Source organism: Lemur catta, chromosome 3 (assembly GCF_020740605.2).
Source record: "Lemur catta isolate mLemCat1 chromosome 3, mLemCat1.pri, whole genome shotgun sequence".
NCBI lineage: Eukaryota > Metazoa > Chordata > Mammalia > Primates > Lemuridae > Lemur > Lemur catta.
The window spans coordinates 85,367,819-85,392,717 of NC_059130.1; the positions used below are offsets into that span (position 1 = coordinate 85,367,819).

The 24,899-nt window shown below is 52.3% G+C and overlaps 1 protein-coding gene across 2 annotated transcripts; it reads right to left on the reverse strand.

The window, feature by feature from the left end:
- Window positions 1-1,584: 1,584 nt before the first annotated feature.
- Window positions 1,585-12,464, reverse strand: TMEM61 (transmembrane protein 61). 2 transcript variants are annotated; one of them, XM_045546441.1, is made up of 3 exons: window positions 12,414-12,464; window positions 8,272-8,621; window positions 1,585-2,029 (listed from the first exon to the last, which is right to left on the reverse strand). In XM_045546441.1, the coding sequence occupies exons 2-3, from the start codon at window positions 8,619-8,621 to the stop codon at window positions 1,762-1,764; spliced, it is 618 nt and encodes a 205-aa protein (XP_045402397.1). In that variant the 5' UTR covers window positions 12,414-12,464; the 3' UTR covers window positions 1,585-1,761. The 2 variants fall into 2 exon arrangements, with proteins under 2 accessions (XP_045402397.1, XP_045402398.1); XM_045546442.1 differs by having other exon boundaries at window positions 12,391-12,444.
- Window positions 12,465-24,899: the final 12,435 nt, after the last annotated feature.

Genomic DNA, 24,899 nt, shown 5'->3' on the forward strand with positions numbered 1-24,899 from the left:
GGAAGGGGACAGCGACTAGCCTTGGTCAGGAGACTGTCTCCCTCCGTGGCTCTGAGTTGGCCTCCTCCAAGGTGCAGATGACCTTGAGCCAGTCACTGCCCCTCCTGAGGGCTTTTGGTTAGGACACAGATGAGTCTTTCTGGTCTTGCAGCCCTCCCCACTCCCTTCAGCACCTGTCCCTGCCCACACCTGCAACTCATCAGCCCCCCTGCCCAGGAGGAAATGCCTCACCTTGGGCATTCCCACCTAGGAGGTCCCACCGTTAACCCCTTTAGGAATTGCACAGTCTGATAAATCTGTGTGTGTCCAGCCCGCAGGTTGGTGAGGAGGGAACAGCCAGTGCAAAGGCCCCAGTGAGATGGGCCAGAGTGGAGAGCAATGCAGGGGGCGCAGTAGGAGATGGGAGTGATGGGGGGACCGACCCAGACCAGACCCTGGAGCCCCACCCCAGGCCAGTGCAAGGGCTTTCCTGATTCAAGAGAGCTGGGGGCCACACAGGGTGCGCCCCAGGGTTGGCATGATCTGACCTGGGTTTGAGCAGGCTCACGCCGGCTGCTGGGCTGAGAAGAGAGTTCAGGGGCCTCAGGGAGGAACAGGGAGCGGGCGGCTACTGTGATGCTGCAGGCCCGGCTGCGAGGATCGCACACTGGCTCTGACTTCATTTCCTAGGATTGTTCCCTTCCCAGGCTGTTTCCTCACCTGTTAGATGGGGACACGACCACCTGGTCAGAGCGGCTTTGAGGCTGAGATGATGGCACGGGGCCTGGCCCAGCACACAGTAGGTTTTGGGGGTGCCACCTTCATCCAGCTGACTGAGGCCCAGGCCTGTGACCCCCTGCTTGCTGTGACCCTGGGAAGGTTACTTAACCTCATGGAGCTGATTTTCTCTTCTGAAACAGGGTGGGATGGAGATGTAGGGGTGTAGAATGTAGTTGGACAGAAAGCAGACATTTCTGCCACATCTGGAAAGCAAGGGAAGGTAGAAGCTCCCTGTCACGGGAGGTGTGGAAGCAGAGGCCAGATTTGCTCTTGGTGGAGGAAAGTTGCCTGACAATCACTGCATACTCACTGGGCTCCTGGCTCAGGGCTAAGAAACCTGCTTTTATTATTTGATGCGTCAGCACTGAGACTGTAGGGTCCAGTGAACTCACAATGTCAACTGCTATCGTCCGATTCAATCCTCACAACTCAGCTCTGTGAGGGAGGTGCTGGTGTCACCATAGTCCCCAATTCCCATTTTACAGATGAGGAAACTGAGTTGTAGAGAGGGAAAGCCACTTGTCCAAGGTCACTGAGATGGTACAGGGTGGAAGCCATGCACAGGTGGTCTGAATTCAGAGTCCATGTTCTTTCGGTTATGAACCTGATGTGTGAACTTGAGCCAGTTCTGCCTCTGCCTCTGGGGGCCCCAATTTTCTCACCTACACACAGTCTCCTGGCTGACAGCCAGCGCCGATGGCCAGCCATGCGAGTGTGCCGTCTTGGGTGTTCTGGCCTGACGACTGCAGTCTCGCCAACATCAGATAGGGCAGAACCACCCCCCAGCTGGGCCCAGGCAGCCCACAGAATCATGAGATGTAATAAAATGGGATTTATTTGAAACCACTAAATTTTGGGGTGGTTTGTTATGCAGCAATAGAAAAATAAAACAGCATTCAGCAGCAAACATTTGTTGAGTGCCTCCTGTGCACCAGGCGCTGCAGGAGCCGCTGGAAGGGGCTCATCACTTCCGTCTCTCACTTCGGGGCCTGCCAGGAGCCTTCACCTCTCCCCCGCTGCCGTCCGGACCAGGCCTGGGCAGGAGAACACAGCGCCAGCTGCTGTCTCCCCAGAAACGGCTCCAAGAGCAAGGGCGATGCTCTCGTAGCCGGGTGGGGGGAAGGGGGGCTGGGTCCCAAGCAGGGCATCCCCTGAGGCACCGCACTCCGGGTCTTCCTCCGTGGGGCGTGCAGGTGGCGTCGGGGGCCCCTCAGTCAGAGGGCAGCGCGTGGCCTCCTCATAAGTGGGGATGGCAGCCACCGTTGGGGTCCTACAGGAACAGGAGAGAGGCTGTTAGCAGGGGCTAAGGCAAAAGCCTACTGCCTGCTCTCCCAGCCCTCTCCCTGCCCCATACAGTCAGTCCCAGGGCCCCCACCACACCTCCGGGTGCCAGCCCCCTCCCTCACCCCTTCCCTGCTGGTCACTCCCCGCTTGTTCTTTGAGACTCCCCTGGGCAGCTTTCCTGACCCGTCTCTCCCCAGCAAAATCCCCACTCCCTGCTCTGGGCTCCCACAGTGCTCTTCTCTGTCACCACACTGACCCTGCCTAGTCTTCTCCAGGGCAGGGACTGACTCTGAGTGTCCAGGGGCAGAGGGCAGGTGCTTGGTGATGTTTGTTGAAAGACTGAGTGATGGTCCATGGACAGAAACATCCCCAGCTTACTGAAACATCCTTTACAAGATCAGAGTCGTGATAGTCAGGGCAAGATGGAGACATCAATTCTCCTTCAGTTAGGACATTAAATATGAAATGTCTGACTTTGAGTCAACCGTGTAGTTTATTATATCTCAAACAAGAAGCAGTGCAATGAATCAAAGTATGCGCCTAAAGTGTAGACACAGTTTTGCCATCTTAACAGTAGCCTGTTTATGCCAGCAGCGAAGAAGCCTGGAGGGCAAATGGTGATGAAATCGCCACAGGCGTTTTCCACAGGTTGTTGGGAATTGAATAGTTTTCCTTGCAAGAAGTGATCCAAAGCCTGGAGGAAGTGCTAGTCAGTTGGTGCAAGGTCTGGTGAATATGGTGGATGACAGAGAGTTTCCAAGTCCAGCTGCTGTAGTTTGAGCAGCATTGTTTGTGTGACATGTGGTCAAGTGGTGTCTTGCAAGAGGATTGGCCTATCTCTGTTGACCAATCTCAGCTGCTTAATCACAAGCATCCTCATCATTCCATCCAGTTGGTTGCAGTAGACATCCGCTGTAATCGACTGACCAGGCTTCATGAAACTGTAGTGGATAATACCAGCACTGGACCACCAAACAGATACCACTAGCTTTTTTTGATATATGTTCAGTTTTTGAATATCAGAGATATCAACTGTCAAACATAGTACTTAAGGAAATCGGACATTTCAGTAAGTCTGTTAAGTGATTACCTCTACTTGCATACCTCCAGGGATGGAGAACTCACTACCTACCAAGTCAACCACTTCTGTCTCTGGACAGTTTGGCTTTCCTGTGACTTTTCCCCCACCCCCAACACTGGCCAACTGAACTGCCCTGCAGGGACTTGAGGCAGAGACCAGATCCTCTGAGGATCCACTGACCAGGCTCTGCAGATTCCAAGACAGGCCACCTACATCCCAGCTCCACCAAGGCTGTTGGGAGTGAGACTGGCCCTCAGCCCTCTCAGATCCCTGGTGGACCATCTCCAGGGAGTCAGTGCCCCTACCCCTCTTGGGACCCTGTTGGGTGAGAGAGTCCCTGATCCCAGGTCGGGTCTGCCACTGCTTTGGTGGTGGTCCTGCCAGATACGGAGCTGACTAGGTGATCTTGAAGGTCCCCTCTGACACTGAGTCACTCAAGGGCTGCTTAAGAGTCTGGGCACTGGCTGGTTCCATTCCCTGTTCACCCATGTTGGTGGGTGGTCATGGGTCAGTAACTCCATCAGTCAGAGCCTCAGTTTCCCCATCTATAAAGTGGGTAACAATAACGGCACTACCTCACAGGCCAGAGTGAAGATTAAATGACGTAGCGCAGGGAAGCACCACTTGCATGCTAGACCAGTGGGAGCCGTAACAGAATCCCGAAGGTCTCCCGTAAGGAAGGGGTGGGGGACACAAAGCTCATCGCAGGTCTCCGATATGGCAGGCCCCACACAGGCCCCCAAAGACTGAGTCACTCGCCCAGGGTGGGCGGTTTAGAGCTGCTGGGGAAGCAGTTTAATCCATACCAGTGGTCTTGCTGTGTAGACCGGGGAGGGTGCCAATGGTGGAGGCCAGCTGGAAGACAGAGAAGTAGTGGATGGGACTTAGCTCCAGGGCCGCTGGGGTGGGGGATACTGGGAACCTGCTGCTGCCCCTCAGATGAACACCCGACACCCATTGGGGACAGGGCCCTTCTGTGGCAGTGTGTTGTGTCTTCTCAGCCCAGGACCACTGCAGCCCCCAGAGCGGCCCACTGGGGAGGCAGGCTCACTGCTCCCACTCACAGACCAGGGCGACAAGACAGGTTGATGGGGATCCTGGATCTGAACCCCAGCCTGTAGGCCAGTCTGATGCAGGGCACCAGCCAGGAGCCAGATTTGGGGCTCCCTGTCCAGTGCTCCTGTGAACTCTCACAAACCTTCCTTCCCTCCCTGGAGACAGCCCGGGAGCCCCACAGCTGAGGAAGGCAACAGGGCCTCACCCTCCTCGAACTCCTAACATCCTCCCAGGTGACAGCAGGGCAAAGACCATTGCCCCTGGAGGCAGGCAAGTTGGGTTCTACTGCTGTGTGACCTGGGCCATGTTCACACCTTCCCTGAGCCTCTTTCTCCTCATCTGTAAAATGGGGATAATAATTCCCCTTTCACAGATTCAGGAGAAGGAAAAATGGAAAAAGTTTTGACAACACCCAGAAAAATATGGGTAATAAGGCTTCCAGACCCCCACATCTCCTGCTTGCTCACCTCCCAGCTACGCCCCTGCCCTCCCCAGCCTCTTGGAGCCCTGGGGACACAAGACAGGTTTTGTGTAGGCCTGGGCCACCCCAGCAGGTGACAGCTGGCAGGGCAGGCACAGGTGCCAGGTGAGCCCAGTCTGCAGCAGGAAGTTTGCTTATAGGGTGGACATGGAACAGCCTCACACCACCTACTGTTGCCTTAGTGGCCAGCTGGGCCCACCCCACCCCAAGTCTCCAGGGTCATGGTCCAGAATGCCAGGCACTGGGCACGCAGGGCAGCCCGCCGCACGCTTCTGGGGAGCGGGCTCCGCTCACGGTGTTTTCCGCACACGCACCCCTGCAGCTGCGGGGGCAGCCCTGCCACTGTGTCTCCATGCACAGGAAGCTCCACCGGGCCAGGGGCTCACCCCACTCTTCAGAGCCTGCTCAGGGCAGGAGACCCGGGCCCGGCCCCTGCTCCACTGCCCTTCAGCTGAGTCAGACAAACACAGCGGGAGAGGGGAAGGGAGAAGGGGTGAAATACTATTTGCCCAACACTTAAGTTCTCTAATCTCATTTCATATTCATGATAACTCTGGGGGACAGTGGCTCTCACCCATTTTACAGATGAGTAAAGGTCACGTGTCAACTAAGTGGCAAAGCCCCAACCTTGTCTGACTGCAGAGCTCAAGCTCGCTCCACCCATCACCCCTCTCCCCCAAGCCACCCATCTCTCCTCACTGCAGTTTTCTCATCTGTAAAATGGGCCTGATCCTTACACTAACCTCATAAGCAACTGAGGCTCAAATCAGTTAGCGGGCACGGGAGTGCCCTGTAAACTGTAAAGTGCTTAACAGCAGAGAAAGCTGATGTGTGCGCAGACTTTACGGTGCATGCACTTCCCTATCTATCGTCCCATCTGAGCTGGACCGCGATCGCGGGGAAAGGCGTGTCACCCCAGCTGACAGAGGAGGCGTCAGACATGGCTCGGAGGATGTAAGCGGTGTGCCCAGTGACACACAGCTACGAACGACAGAGACTGCTGCACTCACTGAGGGTGGCGCCCCCCGGAGGCCTCACATCCAACCTCCTCATTTAGGGGGGTTACATGTCAGATGGGAGCTCCTGAGGGCAGGGGCTCTGTCTGTTTTGTCCTCTGCTGCCTTGTCAGTACTCTGAATAGGACCCAGCACAGAGTAGGTGCTCATTAAATATTAGTAAAATGCATGAAATAATAAGTAAATGAATAAATTGGGGAACTGGGGCCCAAGAGGGGAAAGGACCAGAAGTCCCCCACAGCAGGCATCCCAGAGGGTGGGGCGCCTGGGAGCAGGCACAGCAGAGCAGACCCCCAGGGGGGCCAGATGCTGGGCCCCACAGGCCGCAGAGCTGGGCTGGGTCAGCCTCAGGGACAGGAAAGAGCAGCCTCCTCCACACACAGCCACCCCAGTTTCTGAATCTAGGACTTGGGTCTCAGAGCCTGACGGGCTAGGAGCGCCCTGCGCCTCCTGGGTGGCTTCCTCCCTGGCCCACTGGGAACAAAGGCCATGGGGCCCCACCTGACAGGCGCAGCTGTGGCCTGGCCCCTGTTGCATCAACATGGCTGTGTGTACAGACAACACCCACCCCCTGCACTTGTGCCAGGCTGGGCGGGGACAAACAGGCTCTAGTCGAGAGCATCCTGAGGCCTGGCCTGGTTCCAACTGACCACTAACTCACTGTGTGACCAGGCAGGTCACCAGGTTTCTCATCTGAGAAGTGAGGGTTTGGCTGGATAGTCCCCGAGGCCCTGCCCTTCCCTCTAACAGTCGATTCAAACCGAGGTTTGACTACTGGACTAAGTGGCCTCTGTCGAATACTGTAACTTCTCTGTCCTCAGGCAGTCGAGGCCAGTGGTGGGAATACTCTTGCATTCTTTAACTGGGAATGCATTTTCCTTCTAACAACAGGAATATCCAGGTCCCTGGCCAGCTCAGGGAAGTCTGGATTAGCCCCTAACAGCCCTGGATACAGTACTTAGAGAGTGGACAGGAAGAAGAATGCAAGCTTTGCACGTGGCAGGCACCTGTCACCTTCCAGCTGGTATTTTTTTTTAAATGGGTTAATATCAATTATTTAATCTAGAGGTTATGCCATAGTTTATCACCATTTCTGTATAGTTGGACATTGAGGCACTTTCCAAATTATGACCATCGTAAACAAGGCCATGGTGAACATCTTTTTGCACAAAGTTTTGCTCCATGCCATAAACTTTCCCCTTCTGCAGAGGCAACAGTGACCCTTACCTTGGAGGCAGTAGAGTAATAGGAGGCGATAGGAGATGGTGTATGCAGGCCCCTGGCATGTAGGCACACTCCACACTTTGTTGAATAAATGAGTACATAGTAAGGGCGTGGGTAACGCATGCATCCTCAACATGCTCACAGGTAAAATAAAAACTCATTCTTGGGGAGGGTTGATACTTTTTTATGTACAAAGCACAGATACACATACAAAACATAAACAGATACACGGTATATCTGTGGTTTTAAAATTTCATGAGTGAGGATTTCACAAGTGAATCTCCCGCCTCAGCCTCCCGAGTAGCTAGGACTGCAGGCCACATTGCCATGCCAGCTAATCTTTAAATTTTTTGTAGAGATAAGTCTTGTAATGTTGCCCAGGCTGGTCTCCAACTCCTTGCCTCAAGCAAGCCTGCCAAAGTGCTGGTGTTGCAGGCGTGAGCCCTCATACCCGGCCAAGAAATGCTTCCTTAACGCTCCACATTGCCCCATCCCACCCACCCATGCCTTTGCACTTGCTCTTCCACCGCCTCAATTGCCCGTTTCCATGTCCACTTGAAGAAAGTTGACATTTCCTGTGCACCTACTGTGTGCTAGGCCCTGGGCTAGGCTCTACATACACATCATCCATTTAAATTTCCCAGGAAAAGGGGTGGAAAATGGGTGACAGCATGGACTCCAGGGCCAGACCGCCTGGGTTCAGGTCCCAGAGTGACACATATTAGCTGATGTCCTTGGGCAAGCTACTTAACGTCCCCATGCCTCCATTTCTTCTTCTATAAACAGAGTCAGTAACAGTACCCACTTCAGAGGGCTGCTGTAAGGATTGAATGAGTCAATGTATGAAGCACTTAGAATGGTGCCTGGCACGTGGCAAGTACCATACAGGTGTTTGCTATTACTGCTGTTCCTATCGTTCCCATTTTATTTCAGATGAGGAAGCTGAGGCTTAGTAGGGTTGCATGACCTACTTGAAGTCTCACTGCCAGTCTGTGATAGAACCAGGACAGGATCCCAGTGGGTCTGACTCCTGTGCCTAGGCTTTTAACCTCTCTGCTATTCTGCCCCATAGCATGCTGAGCATAGCTGCCACCTCCTCCAGGAAACCTTCCCAGATTTCTCCATGTCTCCACAGACCATGTGTGTGTCTCTCTCACAGCTCCAATTCCTCTGGTTTGTCATCATCTGCCTCTGTCCTGGGGCTTTAAACTTCTTTAGGAAGGCACTGGTCAGATTCCAGGTCCCCAGGGCACAGGGCAAGGCCTGGTCCAGAGCAGGAACCCCATGAGCGTTCGCTGAGCAAATGCCGGATGGTATGACTGGGCCCCCACCTGTGGTCCCCACCCACTGCCCCACCGGGCCCGGCTGACCTGCATCTCTCCTTCTGCGAGGGCTCCACACTGAGATAGTACAGGTCTCTGGAGAAATGGTACAGGTCCCACTGGGGCGGCCCCCGGGTGCTGGCCTTGATAGACCACAGCAGGCCGAAGAGCAGCAGCAGGCCGCCTGTGCCGCAGCAGAAGAAGCTGACCGACCTGAGTAGGGGCCTGCGGGCCTCAGCACCGGGATGCTCGGTGGGTGGGGCCCGCGGGCCAGCCTGGGCACCCGCATTCTCTTCGCTCCACCAAGCGAAGCAGAGCGTCCCGGCCACCAGAACCACGGTGCCGCTGACCGTCATGCAATAGCGGAGGGTGGAGGCCACGCAGCCCCTGTCACACATCTGGACGTGGAGAAGGAGAGAGAAGAGGAAATGAAAGATACTGGAGACCTGGGGTTAGTCCTCCTCTGCCTGAGGTCACTGTGCAACCTTACAGAGGTCACTTGACGCCTCTCATCTGTGAGATGGAGGCCATGCCCCTGACGTTGCAGGGCTATTCTGAAGGTCACAGCTACACAGTGCATCAGCACCGTGCCCGGGACACAGTAGGTGCTTAGCAGGTGTGGCTATGTTCACTCTGGGCCTCTTTCCAGGCCTCAGGGTCCTCAGGGAGGGGAGTGAACATTTGTTGGGTCCGGCAGGCCTGCCAGGACGGGGGCTTGCTGGGTGTGCACGGCCATCATGCCTGGGTTACGCATATGGGTTATGCATGCCCACATCCCATGAGATCAGCGCTACCTCCATTGCACACTCGAAGACACTGAGACCCAGGACAAGCGTGCAAAAAAGCACTGAAGAGTCTCAAGTTGAAATTTATGGCATGGAGCAAAACTTTGTGCAAAAAGATGTTCACCTTGACCTTGTTTACAATGGTCATAATTTGGAAAGTGCCTCAATGTCCAACTATACAGAAATGGTGATAAACTATGGCATAACCTCTAGATTAAATAATTGATATTAACCCATTTAAAAAAAATACCAAGCTCAGCATGAAGGTTTAACAACAGGGGGAAACACTTATGATATCTTACTTTTTTCCAACTTAGTATACCGAATTATACATGCAGTATTATCCCAATTAGGCTAAGAAATCAACGCAAGGGAGAGAAAAAAATACCTGGAAGGAAGCCTGGCCCCAGACCACATGGACAGTAAGAGGCTGAAACCTAGGTCCAAGGTGTCCCCAAAGCCAACCTCGAGGCAGTCTGTTGTCTCTTCTGTCCCCTCTGTCTGGTAACTTCCCATTACCTCCCCTCCAGGCTCAGCTCAGCCCTCACCAAGAAGCTTTCTCTGATGACACTCTAAATTCCCACATCTCCTGGGCCTTCTTGGACCACAGCACTTATTCTCTGTGTTTAACTTCCTGTCCCCATTCCCAGACTGTGTGCTCCCTGAGGGCAGGGTCCAGGTTGGCCCTGTTTGTGGCTGTATCTACCCAGTGCCTAGCACATGACAGCTGCTCAGTAAACACTGGTTGAATAAATCCTCTGAAATGATGGAGAGTTGCTGGGTAAATAAATGCTCATTGAGCGAAAATCCTCCCTCGCAGTTGTGAAGAGCTGGGAGAGAGGAGGGACCGCAAGGTTCCAGCTGCTGCAGCACAGGGCCTGGGAGAACAGTCCTGGCTTTGGGCCCCCTCTGCAGCTGTGTCCTGGGAAAAGCCTCTCAACTGCTCTGGGCCTGTTTCCTCATCGTAAAGGGCAGGCTGTCTAGCAGGCTGCTGGGAGGATTCGTGGAGGGACCGTCTTCTCTTCCAAAGGCTGAGCCAGGGAAGTGAAGCAGGGGCTCAGGGAGCCACAGAGCTTAAGGGAGATGGCAGTGATCAGAAATCCTTCCACATGGGGCTTGCCCAGCCAAACGTGGCGCATCCCAATGACACTGTGCTGTGCAGCCACTCAAAGGCATGTTCCTACGTGAGGTGAAGGGGACAGCAAATGTTCCAGATATAGTAGGTAAAACTTCAGATTTCATTTTTTTTTCTACAAATAGTTTGACAACATAAAAACTTCAGATTTCAAAAGGGCATGTTCCCAAATGTGTTTGAAAAATACGTGTGTGCAAGAGAGCGAAAGAGAATGTATGCATGTAAAAGGGGTGCTCTGGGAGTGGACCCCAATATTTACAACCCCCCAAACTACTGGACACACACAGAGAAATGCCATTTGTAAATTACCTGTGAATCAGTCTTAGAGGCAAAGTGCCTCCTGTCTCCAGCTCAAGGATTTTTTGTGGAGGGAGAAAAACAACCTGCCCACCCCTTCTCCCCCGCTAGGAGAGCCTGTCAAGAGGAGAAATCTGCTTTGGGGGTGACCCCACAAGCAAACGCAGGACAGTAAGCCCTTGCCTGTAGTTGTGGCACTGACAGCTCCCCGTCACATCCAGCACCTCGTCTGCCTCCCCGCCCTGAGGTGGGTGGGCAGGGCAGGGAAAAATTCCCATTTTACCAATGAGGAGTCAACCAGCAGGTTGTCCTACCCCAAGACTTCCCTGACTCATTGCAGAGAGATAATATTTAGGCAGTTTGCTGGCTCTTCACACTTGTGCACCTCCAGACCCTGTATCCTGATAGGAGAAGAAGGAAGGGCCCCCACCCTGGAGGGCATCAACCCCAGCCCCAGGGCAGGCAGGAGACTCCCCTAATCTCGAGAAGTCCCATCCCCAACCTGGCACTCAATCGGGGCCTGCCAGGCTGGCCCCACCTCCCCCAGATCCCTCCCCACCCTCACCCAAACTCGTGTCACCTGAGAGCCTCTCCTAGCCCTGTACTCCCTGCACCTGGGAGCCCTCTGCTCCCACCTGGGGACTTCATTTCACCCCTTCCAGAAGCATGTCTGCTGCTGCCAATCTGCTCCCCTGAGCACATTGCTCCACCTGTCACTCCCTCTGTGACCTTGGCAGGCTGCTCAACATCTCTGAGCTCAAACCCCTGCCTCCCAGGTTTGAAGATGAGATGGTGAGAAGGCAAGCTGTGACACGGTGACACAGGGCAGGACAGAGGATAAACCCTGGCTCTGACACGGGCAAGTTATTGGCCTCTCCATGCCGTAGTGCCCTCCTCTGTAAAATGGGCACAATAACACCATATTGCTTGTAAGAATTAAAATATGTGAAAACCATTTATTCTCTTATTATTACGATTTTTATTTCCACAGTATCCCTTAGTACCTGCCCCCACCCTCCATCTTACCTTACCTGCCCACAATAGCAAGGCCAGCCTGGGTCTGTTTTCTGCCCCTGGCCAGGGGGCAGCGTCTGCAGTAAAAGTCTGTTGGGGGAAAGGCCCTGCTCCGGTTAGGAGAGCGGGGAGGGGACGGCCGCCCTCCCGCATTCGTTTCCCGCAGGGCCTGGACAGGAGTGCTGTGCCGGCGCCCTGCCTCAGGCTACCAGTGAGGGCACTTTATTTAGGTGGCCCTTTCTGCAAAGAAGAATCCATCTGAACAAGAAGTGGCCCAGATCATCCCCATCTCACCTCCGGGGAAACTGAGGCACCAAGTGCCGTGCCCAAAAACCCAGCGAAGCAAAACACAGGTGGAGCCGGGTGTCCACATCGCACGCACCGAGCCCGCGGTCAGTGTCACGGGAAGGGTTCAGGCGGGGCTGGCGGTGGGAGCCGGGCGCTCCCGCAAGGGGAGGGGCGGGGGGCGTTTCCACGCACCTCGGGCGCGGTCGGGGGCGGGGAGCCCGGCGGGGATAAAGGCTTGGTGGCCGCGGGGTGAGGGGCTGAGCGAACCTGCCGTCCCTGGGGTCTGCAGGGGCGCCGTTGGGGGGAGGCCCTGGCGCCGCCCCCAGCCCGACTCTGAGCCCGAAGGAGCACCGTGAGGTCGGGCTCGGGTGGGGTCCAGGGCGCTGGCCCGCCCGCCGCGTCGTCAGTCGGGTCAGTGGGGTCTGCGCCCGCCGCCCCACCCCGTGCGAGGGTCGCCGAGCGGCGCCCGCGGGGTCTGAGCGCTGCTCGCTGCCCCCGGGGCTCTGCGGCTCCCGCGGGGCGCCCCGGGACACGTGGAGCCCGGGCTTCGCCCGCCCTTGACCCCCGTGGCGACCACACGGACCCATTCTGGCCAAATGTGGCAGCCCCCGGGCTCAGGCCCGGGCTCAGGGGCGCGGCCCGCCCCACCTCTCCTGGGTCCGCGTCCTCACCGTCCGCCGCCGGGTCCACCGAGACTGGAGACTCCCGAGTGGGGTGGCCCGGCTGGCTGGGGCGGGGTGGCTCCAGGTGCCGCGCCGGTCACCCAGCCCGCCCCGCCTGACCTTAAAGCGACAGCGCGAGTGGGCTGGCGGGGATTTGGGCTTCCCAGCGCAGGGCGGTACGGGGGTGGGGTGCGGCGGGGGGCAGCGGCCGGCCTGCTCTTCACCCAGCTGCCCCGGAACTGTCCGAAACCCTCGGTCCTTGGGGGCCCTTCTGTCCCATCCCGTGAACACTCTGGGGCCGGCTTGGGAATGGAAACAGCCCTGACAGCCATCAGCGCTCTGCTGGAGAGGGCTCTAGGAGTCCTGGGCCCAGGCCGCCTCACCCCATTTTACAGAAAGAGAAACTGAGGCCCAGAGAGGGGACAGTCACTTGCCTACGTATTTGTCGCATAGTGTACCCACGTAAAGGAGTTGTTCCCAGCGGTCAGAGAGCCAGCCCTCCGGGCCCTCCAGGTACCCACTTCCTGGCAAGGAAGGCGTTCTCAGCAATAATGACCAGCTTTTAAGTTCTTCCCCTGCGGAGGTCACTGCCCCAGCCTGCGAGAGGCCTGGAGGGGGTGGAGATGTGACCTACCCCCTCTGAACCTTCCTCTGCAGGTGTCAGGAAGGGCTGAGAATCCCTAGCTCACAGGTCTGTGAGGATTTCATAAATTAAGCAAACAAGTTAAGTGTCCGCTAAAGGCAATTTTTGTAGACTGGTGATTTGGGAGCCTGCAAGGAAGGGTTAGGGGTGTGTGTGTGTGTGAAAATTCTTCTATGAATTCTTCTAAGAATTCCTATGGCAGGACACCTGAGTTATCTTAGAAGAGTGAGAATGGAAAACAGCGTTGGGACAGAAGGAGCAGCGTGTGCAAAGGTTGGACAAAGTCACAGGCTGCTTAGATCTTGACAAACTTATGTGGATCTAAGGGGACGGGATCCCGGACCAGCTGGGGTCTGGGTTTTGGTTTTGCCTGTTCCTGCTGCTCCAGCAAGCTAGGGCACTGGGGCCAGGCCGCCCTCAGCCCTGGCCAAGGATTTCCCAGTGAGCTGGGAATGACTAACTCCATTCCCACTCAGACACACAGAAGGTCGGAGCAGCCTGTCCAGTGGGGATCTGAAGCTCAGAGACGGGAAGCCACTGTCTCAGAGTCACAGAGCAGGTCAGTAGCAGGGCCCAGGTTCCCGATCCCCGAGCTCTTTGTCCCTGAGGAAATAGTCCACCCAAGAGCATTAGAGCTCTCTGAGCACTGACTCCTCCAGCAGGAGAAGTCCTTTTACACATTATCTCTTTTCATCATTCTGTGTGTGATTTGTGTAAATGCCCCCATTTTACAGCAAGAAACTAGGCTCAGAGTGGGGCAAAGGCTTGTGCAAGGCTGCAGAGCTCAGAAGTGGCTGGGCTGCAACAAAGACCAGGCAGACCTTCTTTGACTTTGCTGTGCTCACTCTGGAAATGGGGACAATCCACCCGGGGACCAAAGGCCAGCAGCAGCCCTCTTTTTTTTTTTTTTTTGAGACAAGGCTTGCTTTGTCACCCAAGCTGGAGTGCAGTGGGATGGTCATAGCTCACTGTAGCCCCAAACTCCTGGCTTCAAGCGATCCTCCTGCCTCAGCCTCCCAAGTAGCTGGGACTACAGGCACACACCGTTGCATCCAACTAATTTTTTTATTTTTTGTAGAGACAGGTCTCACTATGTTGCTTAGGCTGGTCTTGAACTTCTGACCTCAAGCAATCCTCCCACCTCAGCCTCCCAAAGTGCTGGGATTACAGGTGTGAGCCACCACACCAGCCACCAGCAGCCCTCTTAGTGCCCTGTGGGCTCAGCGGAGATAGGAATGGGAAGCTGGAGGCCACAAGGATTCTGCCTCCACTCAATTCCAGGGGGAGGTAGCCATGTGTGGCACAGGCCCCTCATTGGCCGAGAGGGACCCTCCTCCCCACATCACAGAGGTGAGTCACAGGTTGGTGAGGTTGGGGTCCAGGCCTGGGCAGGGCAATGTCACTAGCGTACCTCTCAGGCCCTGCTTAAACCCGACTCCTCTGTCCAGGCTGGAAACTCAGGCCCCGGAGTAGGACAAGTCACAATTTCTGTCCTGCCTCAGCCACTCCCAGGCCAGAAGACTCTGGCCACATCCTTCTCTTTAAGGTGCAGTTTCCTTATGTATAACATGGGGAGAATGGCGCCTCCTTCCTGGGGTCGTCATCGGCGTTTAATAAGACCTTGGCCCTGAGGAGCTGGCTGGGGTCTGCTCTCACATTACACATGGGCTCTATTCCTGAGTCTCCCCTGATCTGTGGGGACCTCTCTGAGGGCAGGAACTAGGTGTCACTTGGCTCAGGACCCAGCCAGACACAGCAAAACTGGGACCAGAGGGGGCTAAGCCTGGATGCTGACTGGACCCCAGGGATCTGCTCCAGTTCTCCTAGCTCTGTCTTCCGCTTCTCCACCCATCAGAGCCTGGTCCCAGCCGTCAGGCCTGCCATACTGCCATGCTGCCATGCTGGTGACCCTCTCTGAACAAGCAGCCTCAGACTTTCCCTGGCACCAGCTGGGTGACTCAGAGGGGAAAACTGGTCACCAGTTTCTGCTTCAAGGGGGTAGGGCCACTACTCGCACCCACTTATGACATGTCACCAGCCAGGTGCCTTTTCTATTCAGCTGTCCCCTCAGCTAAATCATGGAGGCTCAGAGAGAAGTGCCTGGCCCAGGGTTTGCAGCTAATAAGTGGGGAGTGGGGAGAGGAGGTGCTGAAATCCACATCGGTCTGAATCTTCCACATCTCTATTTGTGTCACATTGTCCCCTCCTCAGCTGCAGCCTGGGCTGCTGCCACTGCCTCTCACTGGCCTCTCTGCCCCAAAGCTGCCACCCCCACCCCTTCATGAGACACCAGCTTGAGCTTCCAAACCAGCATCCCACTCAGTCCCTCACCTGCCTGAACCTTTCAGTGGCTCCCCATTGCCCTCAGAATAATGACCCCGGCTCCTAAGCATCCACACCCTTGTGACCAGGTCCCTGGCCATCTCAGCCTTACTTCCTGCACTCCCCACAGTGTCACTCCTGAACTCACCAGTCACCATGTTCCCGGTACAATGCCACACTTTGGCCACAGAGGTCCTTTCTTCACCTGGTGGGTTCACACACTTCCCTTAAAACTCAGGTCACAGCTCACCTTCTCTGGGTGACTTCTCCTCTGTGTGCCAAAGCAGAATGATCTGGTTCCCTTCCAGGCTTCCACAGAGCTTTTATCAGTCATCCGTCAGCCCTGAGCATGCTGGCAAAAATAAAACCATGCGCCTGCTTTCTTTTTTTTCCAGTGAAAAGAAATGGTTGGATGTTGCAGAAAAATTAAAAAATATCAACAAGTGAAAAGAAACCAGAGTATCCTTCTTCACAGATAAAGGACAGTCTCCAACCCTATGAAGGAGGAAAAACATTTCCCTAAATGCAGCTGTACTTGGAGAAACAGTAGGAAATAAGTGCTGGAATCAGATAGGCCTGGCAGGTTGCTGTGAGGATTAAATGAGTTGTTATATTGTATAATGTGCTTAGCAACAGCGCTTGGCTCATAGTAAGTGCTTAATAATATTAGCTATTATTATTTATTATCTGTAAGTAGAAGAGCAGCTATGAGAGAACCCATGACCTTCTTAGAAGAGCACCCTCTCTCTCCCCCACTTCCTGCCTCCAGGACAGGGGTCCAGTGTCCTTTTCCAGGGACATAAGACTCACCACTACCCAGAGACAACCTATCACTGTAACATTTTGAACAACTCTTTCCAAACATGTATATTTTACAAAACTCTGCTCATGCATTGCATACCGTTTTTTATTTAACACAATGTATCATGAATACCTTTCCATAGCTCATGCATGCTAATTACTTGCTTACAAATCTGGCTCCCCTATTGACAGCATCTTGAGGGCAGGTCTGGACATCTCGTGCCCTGTCCCCACCCACAGCGCCATCTCCGAGCGGCACACATTAGCCCCACCAGGAATATACGTTGTGGCCTGTGTGGGCTGTGCAGTGGGGGGTTGCTCTGGCCCCTCACACTCTGAACCTCTCTGGCTGCCTTTTCTGCTCCTAGCCAAAGAAAACTCTGCTTTGAAAGGGCTCCTGTGATTAGGTTAGGCCCACCCATCTCCCTAGCTTAAGGTCTGCTGATCAGTTAACTTTAATTACATCTATGAAATTCCTCTTGTCCTGTAACATCACATAATCACAGGATTAATACCAGATTGCAACGGTCATGAGGGCTGTCTTAGAGTTCTTCCCAACACAGGTGCTGTGTGTGTTGTGAACACTTTCATTCCAGAATCACCCCCTCTGTGCCAGGTGCTGCCATGCAAGACACAGAGGGCAGGACACATGGACAGATGGTGCATTCACAGAGAATTTGTAAACAAGCCAGATGGTGGCAAGAGCTTGCCTCTGAATACCCCCTGTTGGGGACACTATAGAGAATGCCCCAGGATTTTCAGCTGGGCCAACAAGGAGGCTTCACAGAGGTGGCATCTGATACACATAGGATTTCAACCCACAAAGAAAGGGTGGGGACCGAGGGTAAGGAAGGACCATCTGCTCAGGGGACAGCACTGATTACCAAAGATCACGTCATTCTTACATGGACAGCAGACGTAACTGTAAGCTTCTGTATAAACTGGCCTGATAAGGATTAGCAACAGAATAAAAGTCAGCATCTACTGATTGTCTGCCAGATACCAGACACTATGCTAGGTACTTTGTATTCTCAGTTCATTTAATCCTCAAAGAGCCCTACTGGTAGGACTTTTGTCCTTTTACAGTTATTTTGAGATATAATTCATATACTATAAAACTCACTCATTTCAAGTGTACAATGTAGTAGCTTTCAGTATATTCACAGAGTCATGCATCCACCACCATAATCAATTTTAGGACATTTCCATTACCCCAAAAAGAAATCCCACCCCGCTTTAACCATCACACCCTAATTCCTCCTTTCCCCCCAGCCCTAAGCAACCACTAATCTACTTTCCATCTCGATGGATTTGCCTATTGTAAACCTTTTGTATAAATGGAAATATACAATATGTGGTCTGGCTTCTTTCACTTAGCATAATGTTTGCAAGGTTATGCATGTGTGGCATGTTGCAGTACTTCATTCCTTTCTATTGCTGGAAAATGTTCCATTGTATGGACAGAACACATTTTGTTTACTTATTCATTATTTGACAGACATTTGAGCTGTGTCTACTTTTTGGCAATTAGGTATAGTGTGGCCATATGTTAGGAATGAGGAAACTGAGGCTCAGAGAGGTTAAAATAGCTGCCCAAGATCACAGAACAGAGCAGGTTTCAATTCAGGTCCATCTAACGCCAAAGCTCTAAAACCTCCTGCCTGGAGGTATGTATAAAATAGTACAGAGATCTCTTAACAGTTCTCCTCTTAAAATATTCATTTCTTGAGAGCAGGATCTTTGTCTGTTTGGTCTGCTATATCCAAAAAGTTCTAGTGCCTGGACAGACTTGTCACACAGTGGGTGCTCAGTAGTGCCTGTTAAGGAAGGAAAGACTGAGTCCGTGCGGATGACATGCAGCTGGGTGAGCAGGTGTGGGGGGAACCCCCCAGATTCCTGCTGGGTTCAGAGTCAAGTCAGACTTGGGGCCAGGACGAATTTTGCAGACTCTTGGATCTGGCTCCAGCCATCCCGCAAGGGATGTAATCTTCCCACAACACCAACATTGAAAGGCTCGAGGCTGTTGTCTCTAGTGGCCCAGGTCCCGGAATTCTGTGCCTGGGAGACCGTCTACTCATGGAGAGGCAAGTAGCTGCATCCTCCAAGTTCGTGTTCAAAAAAATGAAACTGCAGTCTATGGGTAAGGAAAGGATTAGGAACCTCAAGGCCTTGGCTTCCTTGGAAGACGTGATTTGCCCGAGTGAATCATCCAGGGCTGTTCTGGGAGGGCTCCGGGGTGAGACTCGAATGGCAGCCCCGAGCTTGGGGAAGGTGTGTGCCAATGGGAGTGGGGGTGGGGAGGATCTTGTCTGGGAACCAAGACGAAGGGCTGAGGGCCTGGAGCATCTGTGGATGGAGAGCTGGTGACAGCCTTGACTCCACGGGTGACTGCGAGGAGCTCAGGCAGACGCACAAAAGGGCTCAGATTCTGTGAAAGAGCCAGCTGCTCCCTCTGTTGACAAAGTGTCTAGAAAGATACACAAGCCCTGCTGCCAGTGTTGAGAATTCTTCTCAACATACTAAAGTCCGGTGGGCGGGAAGAGAGCTGGACGAGAGGGGCTGGTTCTGGTCCCAGTTGTGACTTCTGGCCAAGTCCCTGTTCCCTCAACTTCCCAATATCCTTAAAAAGCTGGGGGTTTATTCTCCTTCCTCTCCTCCCTCCTCTTCTGAACGGAACTCACTAATCCACCAGTTTCCACCCAAACCTAACAGAAATTCTGGACTTTGTTGAGTCAGTGCTTTCCTTACAGGTGTCTGGAGGCCCTTCCGGAATCCCGGGCCTTCTAACCCAGGCTTTCTGAAGCCCCACCATGCACAGATGCCCGAAACAACCATGCAAGGAAACAAGAATGAAAATATGATGGCCAGTTGCAGTGCACACGGTGGGTAGGCTTGCTCACCACCAGTTCCAGCCCCTTTCCTGCATGCAAAGGCTGGAAAGCAAATACCGTGTTTTCCAGGCTTGCTTGCAACTAGAGCTACAAACGTGGTTTTGGTTTCTCCAATCAGCTGCATGTGAATGGGATTTTGAGTCCAGTAACGAGGCAGGCAGGATGAGGTTATTTTGTGGGCTTGGGTCCAGCACTGGCTTCCTCACTGTAAGCACAGTCTTCCAATTTGGTGCTTCCTGATTGCGGATGAAGCAACAGGTCCCTTGATGGACCAGCTCTGTGCTAGTGTTGAGAGCCATTGCTGGAAATTCAGCCTAGTGTCTTGTCTTCAGCCCTCTGAGGCTGTGAATCATCTAGACTCCTCAATAAATCCCTTTCTTCTTAACCCACGGAAGTAGGCATGATAAGTCCCACTTCACAGATGAGTAAACAGAGGCCTCACTGGAAAAGCTAAATGTCTTATTTCAGGTAATACTGTTAAAATTAATAGTAGCACAACTAGAATTCAAACCAGGTCTGTCTGATGCAAAAACCTGTGTTCTCTCTGCCCTCCCCACCCCCCATGACAGGCAAAGGGTAGAAGAAACTAAAAGGTTTTCCACCCTGGAAAAGAGTTAAAAGTTTAGTTAACAATAGAGACACCACGGAGATAGTGGTAGAGGGTAAGATTTTGGAGCTCATGTGATTAGTGTTATGGCGAGTCCCAGGATTGTCTTGGCCCTGCCCTGCTCTTCTCCTAGTGTTCCTGCCCAAGGGCGCTGGAGACAAGGAACAATGGCCAAATGGAATCACTAGCCCACTTCGATTTGAGTCAGTGCCCAGTAACTGCCAGAGTCATAAAAGTCTGAGATAGATCATAAAACTTAGGTTTGAGGCCAAAGTGAGCCTTTCTACCTGCCCTGGGCCTTGCAGGGGTCCTGTCGGCTTGGGTGAGTTCTGACCTTTACCAAACGGTAATCCTGCTTAGCGGTATAACCTGGTCCAGTTAAACGTCTCAACTCACACAAAGGACATTAACGGCTTAGAGGATTGAAGACATGAGCAGAGGCAGATCTGATTGTAAAGGAAGGCAGAGAGCACATCTATCTTACACAAACCCTTCCAGAGAACTGAAAAAGAGGGGACACTTCCCAATTCATCTTATGAGGCCAAAACATCCTTAATTCCAAAACCTGACAGGACGTCACATGCAAGGAAAATTATAGGCCAATCTCTCTCATGAACATAGATACAAATCCTAAACAAAATATTAGAAAATCAGAGACAGTGATATATAAAAAGAATATTAAATCACAGCCAAGTTGGTTTTATTTCCAAAATGTAAAAGGTTGATTTACCACTCAAAAATTTAAGCAACGTAAATCAGAGTTTCTCAACCTTGGCACTACTGACATTTTTGGTTGGATAATTATTTGTTGGGGCGAGGGGCAGTTCTGTGCATTGTAGAAGGTTTAACAACACCCTTGGCTTCTACCCACTGGGTGCCAGTAGTACTCACACACACAGCTGAATCAATCAACAATGTCTCCAGACATTGCCAAATATGCCCTAGGGAGAAAAATCACCCTCAATTGAGAACCACTGATGAAATCATCTCATTAGCAGAATAAGTAGAAAAATCCATAAGATTATCTTAACAGATGTAGGAAAAGCATTTGATAAAATTCAATACCAATTCATGATTTAAAAAAAATAGCAATCTAGAATGGAAAAAAACTTCTTTAATCTAATAAAAAGTACCTACTTTTAAAAATTTATGATAATTATACGTTATACTTAATGGCAAAATACCAAAAGTTTTCCACTTGAGATCAGGAAAGAGGCAAGGATGTCTGCTATTACTGATTCTATCACACTTTACTGGAGATACTAGCCAGTGCAATAACGTAAGGAAAAGAAATGAAAACAGGAAGAAATAAACTGTCATTATGTGCACGTGATATGATTGTCTACATAGCAAATCCAAAAGAATCTACAGGTGAATTTAGCAAGTTTACTATATGCAACTTCAATAAACAAAGGTCAACTTTTTTTTATAAACTGGCAATAAACAATTAGACAATAAAAGTAATGGGGGCCATAATTACCTATACCCTTCCACCTCACCAGACTGCTGTGAGGGTCAGGTGGGATCATTCCAGGGTAAAATGGCCTGAACATCAGTGCTTCTGAGGGCAGAAGAGAGGGACCCCCACATCTCAGCATCCTGAGGAAGAGACCTGGGGCTGGGACTAGAAGGATAGGGAACAATGAGGAACAGGAAGCTTCAAACTCCAGCCCTGGTTACATCTGCAGCCTCTTCTCCACAGCTCCCCCACCCCCACCTCCCACCTCACACTTTGTGACCCTGCCGTGCTGGGTCCTTGCCTTTCCTGTCCATGCCTGGCACTTTCCTGATGTGTCTTTGCACATGCTGTTTCTCCTGCCCAGAATGCCCTTCCTCTCCTCCTTGTCCAGAGAACTCCTACTCACTCTTCAAGACCTGACTCAGATGTTCCCTTTTTGGTGGAACACTCAGCCCCTTTCCCAGGCAGAGTTGGGTGTCCTCCAAGCTGCCCCGTGATGAGCCCCTCAGTTCAGCAAGCATGCATTTGATGTGTCCTGAGCAGGGGTGACATTCAGATGAAGCTGACAGTCTCTACTCATAACTCCCTCCCCCCACAGCCTCCACGCCCTCACTCTTCCTTTGTTGGCTGGCTACATGCAGAGGATCTTGGGGTAGGGGTACTCCAAGCCCTTGGAGGGTGGCAAGGTCACTGGATGGAGGGATCCTGGGTCCCTGAGTAACTGTGTGGAGCAGGATCCCCCCTGACAGGCACACACCCCATACCTGACTTTCATTAAACTGCGATGCGAGTGAGAAATCTCCAGTGTGTCGTGCTGAGAGCTGAGGTTATCTTTCAGAGCAGTCAGCCTCATTTACTCTAATACTCCCAGTGACAGACCAGATAGATTAGAGCGAGGAGTGGACCGAGAAATTGCTGAGGGCCTAGGGAGCTGGGGCCAGGAGACAGGGGTCAGAAGACAATGCCCCACCCCAGGAGCTGAGGACTTGGTTGTTTCTCTGCAGCAGTGGTGACCTGGCACTAGCACTTCCCCCTCAACGAGACTCTGTTTCCTCATTGGCCAAATTCCTACCTTGTGTAAATATTAAGAGCTTTACAAATTCCGTATGTAAAGTGCTTCAGATATAATGCTGCTTTATAAATGTCTGTGTCCCTGTTGCATCTCCATGAAGAGGGCGAAGTAAGGCACATGGAGAAGAAACAGAAGAGCTTATACTTACACAGCAGTTATCATATGACAGGCACTGTTGTAAGCACTCTACAAAATAGACTCCTTTAATTTTCACAGAAACCCAACCATAGATGGGGAACTGAGCCACAGGAAAGTCCTTTAACTAAGCTTACATAGCTAGCAAGTAGTAGAGGTGGGATTCGAACCCCAACAATGTGTCTCCAGAGTACACACTCGTAACCACAGTGCTATATTTCTGATGGGACAGAGCCAGTTGAAAACAAACAGGAAGAGCTGATGATACTGTACATCTGAGAACTCCCACAGCCAAATCAAACTTCCAGCCGTTCTCTGACTGGGCAGACACCAGGGAAAAGCCAGCCTCACTTGGTATCACTTTCCTAAAAAGAGAAATCAGACCAAACCTTGTGCACAGAGGCAAGATGTTCCTGGGAACTTTATTAAAGAAGAAATACATCACAAGCTCCCCTGTCCAGGAGGCCCTGAGTCACTGAGTGGACAATGACTCCTATTGTGGTCTTGCAAAGGCCGGGACCTGCAAGAAACCGCATGATTTCTGGAAGCAATGGGACTCTGCTTGCTTGTAAATTCCTATGTTGGAGTGCACCCTGTAGCCTCCATTCACCAGGACCAGCAGACCTAATGCCAATGTGTTAACAGATGCTGGGCAGGTATCAGAGGGAGCCTTGTTCTGCCTTGGAAAGCTGAATTCCCATCACCTTGGGCTGGTGGTAAGGACACGCAGGGTACAGCCCTGGATGGCCCACACCTAAGGGACGCCGCTCACAGTCCAGGGCCCAGGAAGCACCCCTCCTCAACAGAGGCTCCCCCAGGCTCCTAGGGCAGCCACCGCATCATACTTACCTTTGCCCCCACCCCCAGCAGCCAGCACAGGACCAGGTAGGGAGCGGGACTCTGTACACGTGGGCTGGGAGAACCAGCTGAGGGGGCCCTGCAGGGCTGCATTCTGGGAGGCTCTGATAAAAAAAAAAAAAAAAGCGCAGTACTGCTTCTGTTTGTTCTCGCTTCCACCAAGGACACTATGAGGAATGATTGTTATCCCCATTTTCCATTTGAGGAAAACTGAGAATCCAAAAAGCTTGAATGACTTGCCCAAGGCCACACAGCTGGTCAGAGCATTGCGCTATGTTGCCATTGGTGGTTGCCATCCACACTGGATTGTGGAATAAGGACCTTTAAATTCCAGCCTGTATTTCCCAAGCTGAGGGGTAGTCGCAGCATGGTAGACTAGAAAAAGTGTAGCACTTGGAGTCAGCGTCATAACTGGTGAAGACTAGGTCAGGGTTCTATTTGTTCGGCAGCACGGCAACAATCCCAAACTCGTCTTGGAAGGATGGAAATTAAAAATACAGGAAGCCTACGAGCGCCACCTTGTGGTGAGCTCCACCATCACATGTCTCACTGTGGCGCTTCAACATCTGAGGACACGTTACATTGTGGTTTTCAGGCCACAGGAGCCACAGGGGAAAAGTAAGAGCTCCAGGGACCTCCACATGGGCATGTCCTCAGTCCCCCACACAGGATTAGGGAAACTGTGGCCTTAAGGCAACTTGTGGCCTTCTAGGTCCTTAAAGTGCGGCCTTTGAACTGAATCCAAATTTTATATAACAAATCCTTTTATTAAAAGGGGGGGCAGCAGAGAAAGACGAAGATTTTCTTGCCTTTTTTTATGCTTAAAAAAGAACAACCTTGGCTGGGTGTGATGGCTCACGCCTGTAATCCTAGCACTCAGGGAGGCTGAGGCTGAAGGATTGATTGATTGAGGTCAAGAGTTCGAGACCAGCCTCAGCAAGAGCGAGACCTCCGTCTCTACTAAAAGGAAAGAAATTAGCCGGGCATGGTGGCACACACCTGTAGTCCCAGCTAAGCGTGGGACTAAGGCTGGAGGATGGCTTGAGCCCAGGAGAGGACACAGTGACCTCAGTGACAGCTCCAGCCTGACAGTGGTCTTAAAGCCAGGATGCTCTTGTCACAGTGTCCAGGCAGCAAGGCCAGCGGGCTGAGCGGATACAGCTGGGTCTAGAACAAGGTCTGTCGCTCCCCTCGTGACCACTCGTTGAGGCAGGGATCCCCATTCCTTGGCTATTCCTAGTGCTCAGCACAAAGCTTGACACAATGCTGGTGCCATGAATGTTTAGGGATGTAGCGAACATTTGTCACTTTGGTGGTTCTAGAGTGTAGATAAAATATTTTTGTGTTTCTGTACAGTTAGGGCTTTCTGGGCAGATTTGCCTGAAAGCTGGGACTCCCTTAAGAGCAAATCTCAAAGTTATTTACAGTTGTATGGATAGTGAGAGAACTCTGGAAAGAGTCACCTAATCCTAGAGGAATGTGTTTACATTTCAAGGGTGACCAGAGACTCAGTTTACCTAGCCCCTGGAAAGACTGATTTACATGCCAAAGGGTTGCAATAAGGTCTCAGGCCCCTTGGTTTCCAAGGAGACCCTTCCAGGAGGGTCAGGGGACAGCTGCCTCCTTCCTCTTTATAAGCAGAGAAAGTTCTTTTGTAGTTCATTTCTCACCTATGACACAGACTTTGTATGCATAGGAGATTTTTCT

Excerpts from the sequence above, each read along its gene's own strand:
- TMEM61 (XM_045546441.1), bottom strand. The coding sequence starts at position 8,621 with ATGTGTGACAGGGGCTGCGTGGCCTCCACCCTCCGCTATTGCATGACG. Across the intron at positions 2,030-8,271 it reads TCGCAGAAGGAGAGATGCAG|GACCCCAACGGTGGCTGCCA; the intron begins GTCAGCCGGGCC and ends CTGTTCCTGTAG.